The following is a 13,453-nucleotide window of genomic DNA, read 5'->3' as shown; positions in this document are numbered from 1 at the left end:
AGTCGGCTGTAGTTAACTACCGAAGTTTCTTCGGCAGTTAACTGCCGACGGAAAAATGAAAAAATAACAAAAACCTCGGCACTTAGGTACCGAGGATTACAGTTTTTGCATTTTTCAATGCTTTACAACACTGCAACTTTCTAGCTTAGTACAGTTCTTCTTCTTCTTCTTCTTCTTTTCATGGTTTGTTCTTGTTTGTTTTTCTGGTTAATTAGTACTTATAAAGAGTTGAATTTAAGACATGGGTTTGAGTTCTAAGCAGATTATTTCTAGCACTGGACTTGATTGGAAACAAACCTTATTAGAATCTCAAGATTTGGAACTTCCAAAGCCTCATCAAACAACAACAGCAACAAACTCAGCAACAAGCAGAACATTTGAATTGTCCAAGATGTGATTCAACAAACACAAAGTTTTGTTACTACAATAATTACAACAAGTCTCAACCTCGTCATTTCTGTAGAGCTTGTAAAAGACACTGGACTAAAGGTGGAACTCTACGCAATGTTCCTGTTGGTGGTGGCAGAAAGAATAAGAGGATCAAGAAACCAACCACACCTATTACTTCTTGCCCTGTTGTAAAGCATTGAAAAATGCAAAAACTGTAATCCTCGGTACCTAAGTGCCGAGGTTTTTGTTTTTTTTTCATTTTTCCGTCGGCGGTTAACTGCCGAAGAAACTTCGGTAGTTAACTGCAGCCAGCTCAAAATTTCGGTAGTTAACTGCCGAGGGGGTATTTTCGTCTTTTACATGTGTGCCCCAGCCATATGTAATGTGTCAACAGCAATTTTCTTGATGTAGAGATACTTGATAAATAATACAAGATAAACATGTAATAAAAAACTAAACATTTGGTAATTTCAATCAATCAAAAAACTTACCAGAAAGAAAATCGATCAAAAACTTCACTGTGCTAGTATTAAATAATCACAGATAGTTGAGAATTGTAACAATCAAGTAGGTCATGGTGCCTATGATCCATCTTTATTCCCGATCTAGACTTAATTAAAGGAGACAAAAGACAAAAAATGACAAATCTACATTAGCTTAAATGCCAAAAATTCCATTTTGCATTGCAGCATACTTTATAACTATGAAAACTATAGTGTTTGGTGGTGACATTTATAACAACAGCATCTTGTCTGAGACACAAACTTCAATCATTGTCACTTTATATTCGTTGTTAATTGATTTTCAATAACATTAGTAATTTGTTGTATTATTATCAACTCTCCTTGCCCTACATTGCATTGCATGTCAGTGAAAAAATTCAATCAATCCATTCTAAATAATGTCTCAAATTCATCAATGCTGACACAAGTAATTAAAGATGTGTTATGGGTCCCCTTTCTATGATCTTCGTGGTTACAATTACCAATGAAGATAATTCATTTTCACTTCCACTAGTCGAGATACCCGTGCTGAGCACGGGTAGCGCGGCTTCGCCGCGCTTTATGGCCGCGGCTCCGCCGCGTGTCTTGTCTCGGCTGTGCTTGGCACAGTATTTGTTTGTCCATAGTGAAAATATGTAAAGTATTTAAAGCATAATAATGTATAAATTGATCGGTAGTAATGAAAGCATAATAAGCATATTTATGTAAAGTATTTAAAGCATAATAAGCATATTAAAATTTGTTAATTGAGTACACTAATATGTGCAAATAATGTAATATTATTTGTCATTGTTATAAAAACAATATAGTTTACTATTATTTCCACCATCCTATTTATACCTAGTAAGAACAATATATATTAGCTAGTGTAAAACGTAGAAATGTGTTAACATAACATAAAATTTTAATGAATTAGTAGAACTAAATCATACAAACTTGCCATAAATCAATAGACAGTTTTAGTACAAATAGTGCAACACATAAATGAAAATAGTACATATAATGTAATATAATATAAACAAACAATTGCCATACTATGAACTAACTTCTATTCTGCTATGCTATTTCCTGAAATTGTCAAAGTAGAAAAGTTTGAATTTCAAATTTTCAAACTGAAAAATAGGCTTCCCCCCAAACAAAGTTGAAATTCAAATGAAATGATAGAAGGTAAAATAGGCAATAGAGGTAAATAAAAACATAGATTTTTGTTGAACCAAAATGTGACATCTATTGCACATAATTGACCAAGATATAATTTTTGATTCACCAAGACACATTTGTTCATTCGAGCATAATTATCTCAGTAGAGGTTTAAACAAAATACTGAATATTCAAGTACACCAAAGGATCAGCTGAAGTTAGTAATCATCAGAAGGAATTGTTTCAAAATACAAATGTTTAACATAGTTCGGTTAATTCCAAAAAAAGGCATCATAGGTTGGGCATGAAGATCAAACATAACAACTTATTAAAATTATGTAACAACAAACATCTAGCACTCCAGCTTTGGAGTCTTTGCATTCTTTGGATTCTTTACCAGTTTAGTTGTTGACAGTTGAGTTGGCTGAACTTCTATTGGAGTTGAAGGTATGATTTCAGCATCAAGGTCATCTAAGGAAAGTCTTTTGGCTGCTGGAGTAGAAGAAGTTACATTGGGATCATATTCACCACAAAGCGACTCCTACGATATAAGCAATGATTTATCATCATATATTGCAAGCTGTTACATTCAACATATAGACTATAAATCTGAATATAATCAAGTTACTTACAACAGGATCCATTGAAGTGTCCTTGCTTTCTGAAATGATCTCAAGTCCAAGAGGTTCTATACTTGAAGATGTCTTAATTTTAAATTTATGAGATTAAAGGTAATTATATAGATAAAGAGTAATGTGATTGTAGAGTTGACCCATATACAATACCTCTAACAAACCAAACTGTGTTTCAAGATTCTTCAGAAGAAGCTCACTATCACTGATCTGGATTACAAAGGATGGATTTTCTCCTGGATGTGCTTTCACTTGAAAAACCTTATTTTCACACAACAATTGATCAAGTACTTTCGGGTATTTCCGTGGCTTGGTATGAGCAGCCTACATTATCGGAGCAATGACAGTTCAAACATATAGTTTAAAATTGAGTGAAATCAAAAGTGGGTGGTAGGAAATTAACGCAAAGGACCACAAACCTTAATCATATGTGCCCTCAAATCAGCAACATATATCTTCAAGATCTTAGCACATTGTGCATCCCAGAACAGGAATCTTGATTTATCAGAGTTATGAACTTCAACCTTGTATCTAAATGTTATAAACAATTTGATGAAAGATATGTAATATCTCTGGGAATGGATTCTCATTTGTACAATTTGAGTCAAAATATAAAGCTTCATACCTTGGCAATGGCTTTTCATTGACATGATCACTCGTACACTTTAACTTGCCACCGTCCATCCTGACACTCTTGGTGCATTCGTTATAGCCATCATACAACCATCTGTGTCTGGTAGCATTCAATTTTTTAATTTCTGCTACGGTGACACATAAGGTTTCCTGCAATTAAATATTTAAGAGTAATGAAGGTGTCATGAAACATAAGGTATCCCATTCAAATTGTAAAGTAGGTGTGCCGAAGTGTGTAGAAAAATATCCTTTTTGATTTTATTAATCTCAGCAAGAGTCATGAAGGTGGCTTTAGACATAATATCTTGATTTTGTGAATACTGGGAACTTTGACTGAATTGGGAAGCACTCTGACATTCCCCAACAACATCTGCTGGCAGAGCTTTAAATCTGTGATGAAAAATCCATAAATAAATTTCATAGTTAATTTAATAAGAAATCAAGATTGATGTAAGAAACATGACAAATTTACACTCACGTCTTGATAAACTCAGCAACATGGGGCAAATATGTATTGAACAGAACTTGAGTGCCATCCTAAGTATTTGTGAAGCAAAGTGGATAAACCCCTCCATTTATGTGTGTGGCAATATATTCAAAATTGAATATGAAGTAAACCATTAGGACATTTGTATTTACCTAGCATCTTTAAGAGTGAAAGTTATTGTTCTTAATCTACCAGAACTCTTGTTTGTATTTTTTTTTTTTTTAGGGAGCTCTTGTTTGTATTTGTTACTTCTTGGAAGGCTTCAATAGCATCTGCCACACATTTAACAGATAATCAAAGAATATGACAAAAATAAATTTTAAAAATTAATTGATATCGAAAGAATCACTCACCAACCAACAAATCTCGTCTGTATTTACCAGCCAGAACTTCACCAAAGTCCTTGAAATAGAGGGTTGCCATAGGAATATCATGAAAATATTCAGACATAATGACGGTGGAAAAATAATACAATGAGTCGATGATCACAAGCCTTCACAACCAAGTCATTATTGACTACCTTGAAGTTCTCCATTTCATAAGTTTTGTTGAAGTGCATCATATCTTTAAATGGTGCAAGGTCTTATTTTGGAAGAGTAATATGAAAGTTGTCACCCTGGGAAAGGTATCAATTATGTGAGTGTGATTATCCATATCTATAACAACCAAGCATAACCTCAAGTACAGAAATAAACAACAATAAGAGATCCAAAAAAGAATCAGATTATTTAAGTGATTGTGAACACATTAGAAGTTAAAAACAACTGAAAAAACAATATCAGTAAAAAAGGGTAGCATAACATAATCAAATGATCTACAAACCTCATAACAGATCGAAGATAAACACATCTAAACTAAAAACAAACAAATGAAGAGGACGAGTTAACAAAGGTTTCATCTAATGAAATGATCTGAACAAACAAAAAAAAACACGGTTTTGGTATAAAAATGCAGCAACATATGAAGAAAAACACATCCTTTAAATGAATCTAAACATATCAAAACTTCAAACCAACAAATCTTGCAGACGAGTTGATAATGGTTCCATCTAATGGAATGACCTAAACCCAAAAAAATTGAATTTTGGCATAAAAATATAGCTACATTAAAACACGAGACATTAAAACAAACACCTTGCATGCGAAATTTAATACAGTTTTGAAAAACATTTTAAAATTTTGGAATTCCATACCTTGAAGAATAGATGGTTACTAATAATCACATAGATTTCTCCTTATTTTACATTTCAAAACTGAGAAAAAACAGATTATGCATGAGAAATCAATCATATTCCAATCGAATGACAAATAAAAAAAATCGAAATACATACAAATCAAAACAAATTGAAACACATACTAACCCGTTTTCGATTTGTTTTGATTTTACATTGAGATATGAAGACCAGAAGTTTAATGGGAGAAATGAAAGAAATTTTTGGTTGAGTTTTTTAGTATGAAAGAAGCGTGCTTGACAGAGAGAGAAGAGTAGAGATAATAGCTTTGTTTTGGTTGCAGAGGGATAGAGAAAAAAGGAATCTGTTTTTGAATTAAAGTGATGACAATTTTTTGAATTAAAGTGGTCATGTGACAAATATAACATTGATTTATTCTCCCTCTGTACTTGCAAATTTGGTAGGCATTTTTCATACTTGTTACATATGTACCCTTTATTAAATTAAATCAACAGTGTAATGAAAAGGGTATAAAAGTCAGATTGTGGTAAAAAACTCAGGAGTCTCCCATTTGAAAATTTGTTACCATCTTACCCTTCAATAAAGTGAAAATACAGTGAAGTTAAAAACTTAGTGGCAAGGACAGTTGTGAGATTTTGATAGGCATTTGTTTTCTTATATAGTTAAATAGATAGATAGATTCCATGTGATGTGTGTATCTATCTTCTATCCATCTTCACATGATCAAATCAATTCATAAAGAAAGTATGAACAAATCATATAGCCACATATATAAATAAACATTTCATTGAGATTGAACCTTTTTTTCTTTCTTTATCATTTCTGATTTTTGATTAAACATATAATTATATCAACTCTATCACCTGTGTCTATCAACATCATCATGTTACTTAGTAGATATTGTTGTAGACACAAGCCAAGGTTGTAGTTACAAAACAAAATATGTCTAAAAAGTTCAATTTACAAAAAAGTTGAACCACTTTTTTTTCTTTCAAAACTAGATACAGTTGGCATATTAATGATTGATTTTTGCCTTTATTTCTAATAATGTAACTTAATATACTTTTAGGCTTCTTAATTCAGCAGCGAGATCCTTTTCTGCAGTTTAGTGATCCAGCTGATGCAGTGAGAGATGCTACTAGAGATGATGGTTTTGCTGCCAAACTAGATGCTCTTGCATAGCTTGATGATGAACCTGCTCCTGATGGCCTAAAGAATGCACCGTTTAACATCAAATCACCATTTGATCTCCAATTCCAATTCTTCCATTGACTTTGTCCTGCATTCTCGCGCTTTGTCACCTGAAATTAGACAGTTGTAAAATGATCATTAGTGATACTGTTATAGAAAAGTTATAAGCCAATTTAGTAGGATTGAATTAGGTCGAACTCAATTTCTAAAATAGTACTCCATCCGTCCCATAATACTTGACACAGTTGACCTTATTACGCATGCCAATGCATAACTTTGAGCTTAAATATCTTGAATAATATATTAGAAAAAATTATGAAAATTTGATATTTTGAAAATACTCATCGAGACGAATCTAACGACATCTTATATGATATTATTTATCTTTGTATATTAGTAGAAAAATACGGTCAAAGTAAGTTAGGTCAAAATTGCACATTTTCAAATGGGTCATATATTGCGGGACGGAGGGAGTAGTATGCAATAATGAGTTAAAAATGAAAAATCATATGTTCGTTCATGGATCTAACCTCTTTGAAGGTATTGTCATTGGAAGCAAGAAATCTATTGCCTTGGCTGTTGATAGTTGGATTAGCACTTCCTCCTATGGCATACATTCTCCAATGTGTGTAGTCATTGTTCACCACATGAAAATATCCATGCCTACATCTACAAATGTAACAAACATATTAGAAAATTGAGAAATTTAAGCTACCCCTAATAAAAAAAAAGTATAATCTAATCTAATTCAAGAGAAAGTTTTACCTTGGCATTCTTTGAACTAGTCCTTCTCCAAAATGGTTAAAGGCAATGGTAACTTGCATATTCTTGTCTCTAGTGAAACTATCACTATGACCCAAAAGCATAACCTTATTATGATGAGTCATAAAATTGTTAGAAATAGTAATAGCTGTAGATCCATGAATAACATCAATTAATCCATCACGGCAATTAGAAAGAGAGCAATGATCCACCCAAACATGACTCCCACCAAAAATAGACACTCCATCACCATCAGAAAGGGTCCTAAAACCATAATGTGTAGGTGTATCTCTCACATAAGTATTCCCACCTCTTTTACAATCATGTATATTAATCCCATGAATGATAATATTTGTCACAAATTGTACAGTAATACAAGGTCCACCAGCAATGTGCACATTTGTTCCTCTACCATCAATTGTTTTGAAAGAATTCATCATTAGCTCTTGTTTAAGCTTTATCACCATGTCACGCTTGAAGATTATCCACAATGGTTCTTCTTGAATAACACCATATCTTAATGTTCCTGGCTTTGGATTCACAGCATGATCACCAGGATCAGTTACTACATATATTTTACCATCTCTTCCTCCAATTGCATGTTTGCCAAATCCAATGGCACAATCTGCTAAACGTTGACGATTCTTTTCCCAATTTTTGTCACATCTCCAACAATCATCAATAGGGTTGCCATTTCCACAAGAAAGGAATGCTAAGTTTCTCCTTGAATCATTAATACTCCTGAAATAATTAAAAACCAAATGAGATTAATAAATGTGGTATGGTAATGACTAATGACTAATGAAAAAATGTATACTATATACTATATAGTTTCTTACTTTTGTACATCTTGGACTACTAATTCAGGATCTTGAAGTGGGGAAGATTGAATGAAGGAAGGTACAAAAAGTAGTAATGAGAGTAGCATGAATGAGAGTGGAACTGCCATAACTTCTTGAGCTACCCTCAATCAAAAGAAACAGGGAAGGTAGAGTTAATTTGTTTATGAAGAAATGTAAGGACAGTTTATGCTATATATAGGGAACAAAATAGGAGTTTGTGCCTCATTAAATAAATAAATATTTGGTACATTAGACCCAAGATTTGCATGATTTAAGGTAATCATTATTGATAAGTATTTTGGTTATGGTAAATTATACAAGTAAGCGCCCATGAACTATATTTAATTGCTTAGGTAGCACTCAATTTGTTTCAATTGCTACATCAAAATGCAATATTCAAAATGAAGTAATTTAGAATGTTTATGTTCAATCACAAATTAACTTTGTGCCGACACTTTGCATAGATGAATTATTTTTTTTGGGTAACTTGCATTCCTCATATATGTAGTGTGTATACTCTTTGGCCTTTACAGTTAGAGCAAGTAGACCCCAATCACCCCACCTTAGTGAATTTCAACTCATTATTATTACTATAGGTTTCAGCCATGGCCGTTGAAGTAGGTTTCTATACATTCTAAACATAACACAAACATCATTTATTACATGCCATTCCCTCACCAACATCCATGTGTTACTAATATTATAATAACCCATCCACACATATTCCTGTTCCATTTCCTTGTGGTGAAATTTATTTCCCTCTGCAATTCAACATTTGCAACAAAAGGTACATATTTATATATTTCTTTTGTTTAGATTTTATTTTTCCTGAAGATGTAAATACTAAATATTTCTTGTCTTAGACATTATGAAATGAACATTATATTGTGCATTTATTTGTGTGACGTGATCCATGAGTGGTAACTATATAAAAGATTAATGATGCCTTATCTAGAGCATTACAAAGTGATGGGATCAGGATAGCAAGGGAATTAATTGTGACAATCATATATAAAATGGTTTATAATTAAGAAAATGATGTAACACTAAATGGTCTGACGATAACACATGCATGAGCGTCAACTGCGCAGGAAAATAAAATGAAATGAAATGTGCTGAAGATGGAATCTATCTACATGACTTTTTTGGCTTCCATTTTAAATTCTTTCTAATATTTTAGGATTAGCCTCAAATATTTACGCAAGAAATTTAGACAATTGCATGGCTACTTAACGTCTACATTTTAGATCGAAGTCGTGTCCATCTGATTTGTGTTACACACCAACACGATACTAACACATACTTCCTCCGATCACTCCTATAATCAAAAGTTGATTTTTTAGGTTCATTCAATAAATGATGTATGTGGTCTATATAGACCACATACATCATTTATTGAATGAACCTAAAAAATAAACTTTTGCTTATAATAGTAACCAGAGAGAGTAGATGTATTTAATTATTTCATTTTATCTAATTATGTATTGCTTGTCAATGTCATTGTTGATACTTATGTGTTTATATCTGTAAAATGTTTTTTCTTTGTTGACTAATGTGGAAGAGAAATGATATTTGTACAACCACTTTTTGACAACTCTTTAAACAACCCTCTCTCTCATACTCACATGTGTTTTTTATTCTCTCTCTTCTTCTTTCTCTCTCCATTATTTTTGTCCAATCACAAGAGGAGAAAATTGGTTGTCATCAAAGTTGTCTAATTTGGGTTGTACAAATATCACTCCTCAATGTGGAATATGTGCAAAATGTTAAACATGGTCATTAAACTTTTAAACGTAAAAAACTGCATTTTTGTCCTTCAATACAATAAATATCAGCTATAATTCTTAGGTGATAGCCATATTAATTTTTTTTTCTTCAAAAATAGAAACTAATTTAATTTACACATGGGAAAACCGTACCATCCGTGAATGGGTTGAGACACAGATGAGAATGCATGTTCACCCATGTGGGCTATGTTCCATTTAACACTTCTCACACAAGGTGGGGCCTACAGTTTAGTGGCTAATCTCAACCCTTGATCTCATTGACCCCATTTTTGTCTAAACGAGCTTCTTCAAATTGGACCAAACTAAACTACTCTGGATTTTGGGTGGATCACTTTTTTCGTCAAAAGGAGACCAATACAGTGAGATTCCAATTGAGTAGTGTGGCTATGAATGCTAAACATTAATGGCTACCTATCTCCATATCCCTCTATGCATGGCCCTCACAGGATTTTTTTTTTTTTAAATAAATTTTTAAAGTGATATATTGATCCACTTTCATCCACTTCAATTCAAAAGTGACTACCACGTGGCACATCTTTTTCAGAAGATCTTTTTTATTTTGTTGAGAAAAAGAGTATGATATGTTGTGATTAATGGAAACAAAATAATCATAATTTAGGTGAATTCGAAAGTTAGAAAAGATAAGGTAATTATTGAAATATTGAAGGAAAAAATTTCTAGTAATGAATCTCAATGATTAGATGAAAATCAAATAACTATAGCGTCGGTCGTCAGGTGACTTTGTACCATAGACTATAGAAATTAGAAGATGAGCTGATAAATATATAGATAAACTATATCATCTTACAAAATTAATTTGTAAAGTGAATAATAGGCCCTTTTCTTTTATAAACTATTTTCAAGCTCTATCTATTTTCAATTTCTTGGCTTTTTTTTCTTTGTCAATTCAACAATATAGAAAGTACATACTTAAGCAGCCAAGGAATCTCAACTGTTGGATGAAATTAAATTATAGATAATGCACATTTGCCATAGTAGTGGCTTCTTTCACGTTTTATTGAACGGAAAAGTTGCTCAAGTAATTGATCACTTGAGAAGGAAAGACAAATATTAGTTGATTTGTTTTGTAAACAGGTTGTTGACATCATTGTGTGCATAATGACAATAAGGAATCATACGAACTGGTTATCTCTAATCATACGCTAAATTAAATTAAATTAAATTCATCATATCGTGAGAATGTATAATTTAGTCAAATCAAGAAATAGTAGCGTCCAATATGAATTTGAATAACTTGCATAACTGAATCAAGAGAATGTATTTTGGATTACGTGTGTAATAGTACGATGATGTGTTGAGTCCTAATCAAAAAATTGCATAGCTTAATTATCAAATTTTCATATTAAACCTAACTTATCATAACAAACCAAATTGTAAGGTGGATTAATTGTTTTCCGATTGGACGAACCATGTCATATACAAGTTTTTATGTTAGGTCTAAATCATTCTTACGAAACTAATTTTTAAGAAGATAGATATATCTTCCATCGTAAAGCTAGCTTAAAACATGTAGAAAAAAAATATATTTGGTGTAAACTTTGTATCATCTACGCGGTAAATGCAGAAACTAATTTCTTGAACTGAGTATGACAGTAGTAAGTAACAGATGACAAAACTTTCCCTCAAGATATTTATGTATTGTATTTATATTAATTTTTTTTGTGGTGGCCGGGGTTTGAACCCCGAACCTTGTTGTGGTGGCCGGGGTTTGAACCCCGAACCTTGTAAAAAATATATTTGGTGTAAACTTTGTATCATCTACGCGGTAAATGCAGAAACTAATTTCTTGAACCGAGTATGACAGTAGTAAGTAACAGATGACAAAACTTTCCCTCAAGATATTTATGTATTGTATTTATATTAATTTTTTTTTGTGGTGGTTTTGTGGTGGCCGGGGTTTGAACCCCGAACCTTGTTGTGGTGGCCGGGGTTTGAACCCCGAACCATGTTATATTAATTTATTTATTTTTTATGTGGTGGCCGGGGTTTGAACCCCGAACCTTGCATATTTTTATTTTAATGCATTGTCTATACCAACTGAGTTATGCTCACGAGGACTGTATTTATATTAAATAGTAATATATAATAATATATTAATTAGCTTAACTAATAAGCGGAAAAAAAAAAATTGAGTTTAACTATGACTCAAGGGAATCAAATTTATCCATCATTTACATTGCGCTAAACAGACTAACAATATATTTTTAATGTAAACACTAAACAGCTAAGTTATATGTAATAAATTCATTATCTATTTTATATTTCAGTCTTGTCTTAATAATTTTTACCATTTTTATCGTTGATAAAACTCTCTCTAGAGTTACTTTAGAGACTATAAATGTCAAAACAAGACAAATAAATTTATCAATAAACTGATAAAAAAAATACTTTCCTATTTCCACTAATGTTTGACAAATAGACTTTTTTGAGATAATGAAATACAAATATATACGACTTATAACTTGCTAATAAGAAGATGTGAAGCTCTTGAAATGAATCATTGTGATAGAAAAAAGATGATCAAACGTTGGCTAGAGATGATGCATTAGGAAAATAGTAAAAAAAATTCATATATATATTTTCATTGTTTCTAAAAATTTCACACGATTCACCACTTTAAGAATATATTATCTCTTTCTTAACAAGTAAAATTATCAAAAATTAAAAAAATTAACATAAAAAATGTTTTCACAAATAAAAGATGGGTGTCAAGTTTTTCACAATATAAAAATGAATTTAGTCAAAACACAAAATATAATAGAATATGGGCTAGAGATTTAAAATTTATGGAATAATGATTGGTATACGGCCATATATGGTTGGTTTTGTGACAATATCTTAATCTCCTTGCTTGCATATCACTCTTCCTAAGTAACGGAAAACCGATTTCATTTAATTAGGGAGATATCTCAAGTCTTTGTACAAAGGCAAATGCGGTTTTACATACAAAGAGCATGTGAAGATGTTTTATCATATGGCTTCTCTAGAAATCATGTGCTTTGGATGCATGCATATGATAATTGAAACTTGAAAGCATGAATTAAATAAAAAGGAAGAAATTGCTATAGTATGATTCAAATGATTATAATGAGGTCGTATATCACCGTACATTAGGACATTCACATCTCCACAATGAGTTTTGTCAAAATGTGCATGTGATTGTTGCATTATTTGATTTGGATTAAGATAACGCATTTTGCTTATCATAAGCACACCATGTGCGCAACTAGCTACCTTTCCCATGATGCTACCAAATTCTATAGTTGATTAATTAATGGCACAATGAATTAACTATTGCTGGAGGTAATACACAAATTCAATCCCTTTTTTCATATATGCTAACAATTGATATCAGATTCATATAGACACATATTATAGCCATACCATTAATTATTTAGGCAAATACATACGTTAATCTAACTCTAAGGTCATATATATTAAGAAATTTAATATAAAAATAGTTTCGATGTAATATTTTTACATTTGAATTTCTTAACATGTTCCTCTAAAGTTAAAAAGACTCATTTATTCATTCTCATTAGATGAAATTCATATTCCATGAAACCTATATATTATTGTTATATCATGGCAACTGACAAGACAAGTTAATTTTGAATTTGATTTACGTTGTGTGCTTATTGATAGGCCGGATGTGCATGATTCAAGTTATTGATCCCACATAGACTTTGTTGAGTATTAATTTTTTTTCTATGCTGATTAGCTAAAAGATTGATAGTTTGGAGAAACAATTTTTGATAGAAAATATGCAATAATATAAAAACGCCTTTCATTACTAAGATAGAAACTACAACATCAATTCTTCTTATTTGTAATGGGAATCAAATTTCTAAAGATGATGTAAACTAAGGTCCT

The 13,453-nt window shown here is 31.7% G+C and overlaps 1 protein-coding gene and 1 pseudogene across 2 annotated transcripts; both read right to left on the bottom strand.

The window, feature by feature from the left end:
* Positions 1-2,148: 2,148 nt before the first annotated feature.
* LOC146940964 (uncharacterized) lies at positions 2,149-4,634 on the bottom strand (annotated as a pseudogene). Its single transcript, XR_015030025.1, has 10 exons — positions 4,608-4,634; positions 4,139-4,401; positions 4,030-4,057; positions 3,777-3,997; positions 3,551-3,688; positions 3,291-3,452; positions 3,085-3,196; positions 2,819-2,989; positions 2,666-2,737; positions 2,149-2,574 (listed from the first exon to the last, which is right to left on the bottom strand). The product of XR_015030025.1 is annotated as an uncharacterized LOC146940964 (transcript).
* Positions 4,635-5,737: 1,103 nt separating this feature from the next.
* On the bottom strand, positions 5,738-7,937 carry LOC146940963 (putative pectate lyase 5). The gene is made up of 4 exons (XM_085754750.1): positions 7,770-7,937; positions 6,934-7,671; positions 6,699-6,837; positions 5,738-6,278 (listed from the first exon to the last, which is right to left on the bottom strand). Exons 1-4 carry the CDS (start codon positions 7,877-7,879, stop codon positions 6,057-6,059), a joined length of 1,209 nt encoding a protein of 402 aa, XP_085610876.1. The 5' UTR covers positions 7,880-7,937; the 3' UTR covers positions 5,738-6,056.
* Positions 7,938-13,453: the final 5,516 nt, after the last annotated feature.

The sequence above is a fragment of the Medicago sativa genome, chromosome 3 (genome assembly GCF_051527215.1).
Source record: "Medicago sativa cultivar Bolivia chromosome 3, Bolivia_mono, whole genome shotgun sequence".
Classification (NCBI taxonomy): domain Eukaryota; kingdom Viridiplantae; phylum Streptophyta; class Magnoliopsida; order Fabales; family Fabaceae; genus Medicago; species Medicago sativa.
This window is presented reverse-complemented; position numbering and strand designations above follow the sequence as displayed.

Coding starts and splice junctions, on each gene's coding strand:
- LOC146940963 (XM_085754750.1), bottom strand. CDS start 7,879: ATGGCAGTTCCACTCTCATTCATGCTACTCTCATTACTACTTTTTGTA. Junction 7,672..7,769: donor GTAGTCCAAGATGTACAAAA/GTAAGAAACTAT, acceptor TAATTATTTCAG/GAGTATTAATGATTCAAGGA. Junction 6,838..6,933: donor CTAGTTCAAAGAATGCCAAG/GTAAAACTTTCT, acceptor TTACATTTGTAG/ATGTAGGCATGGATATTTTC.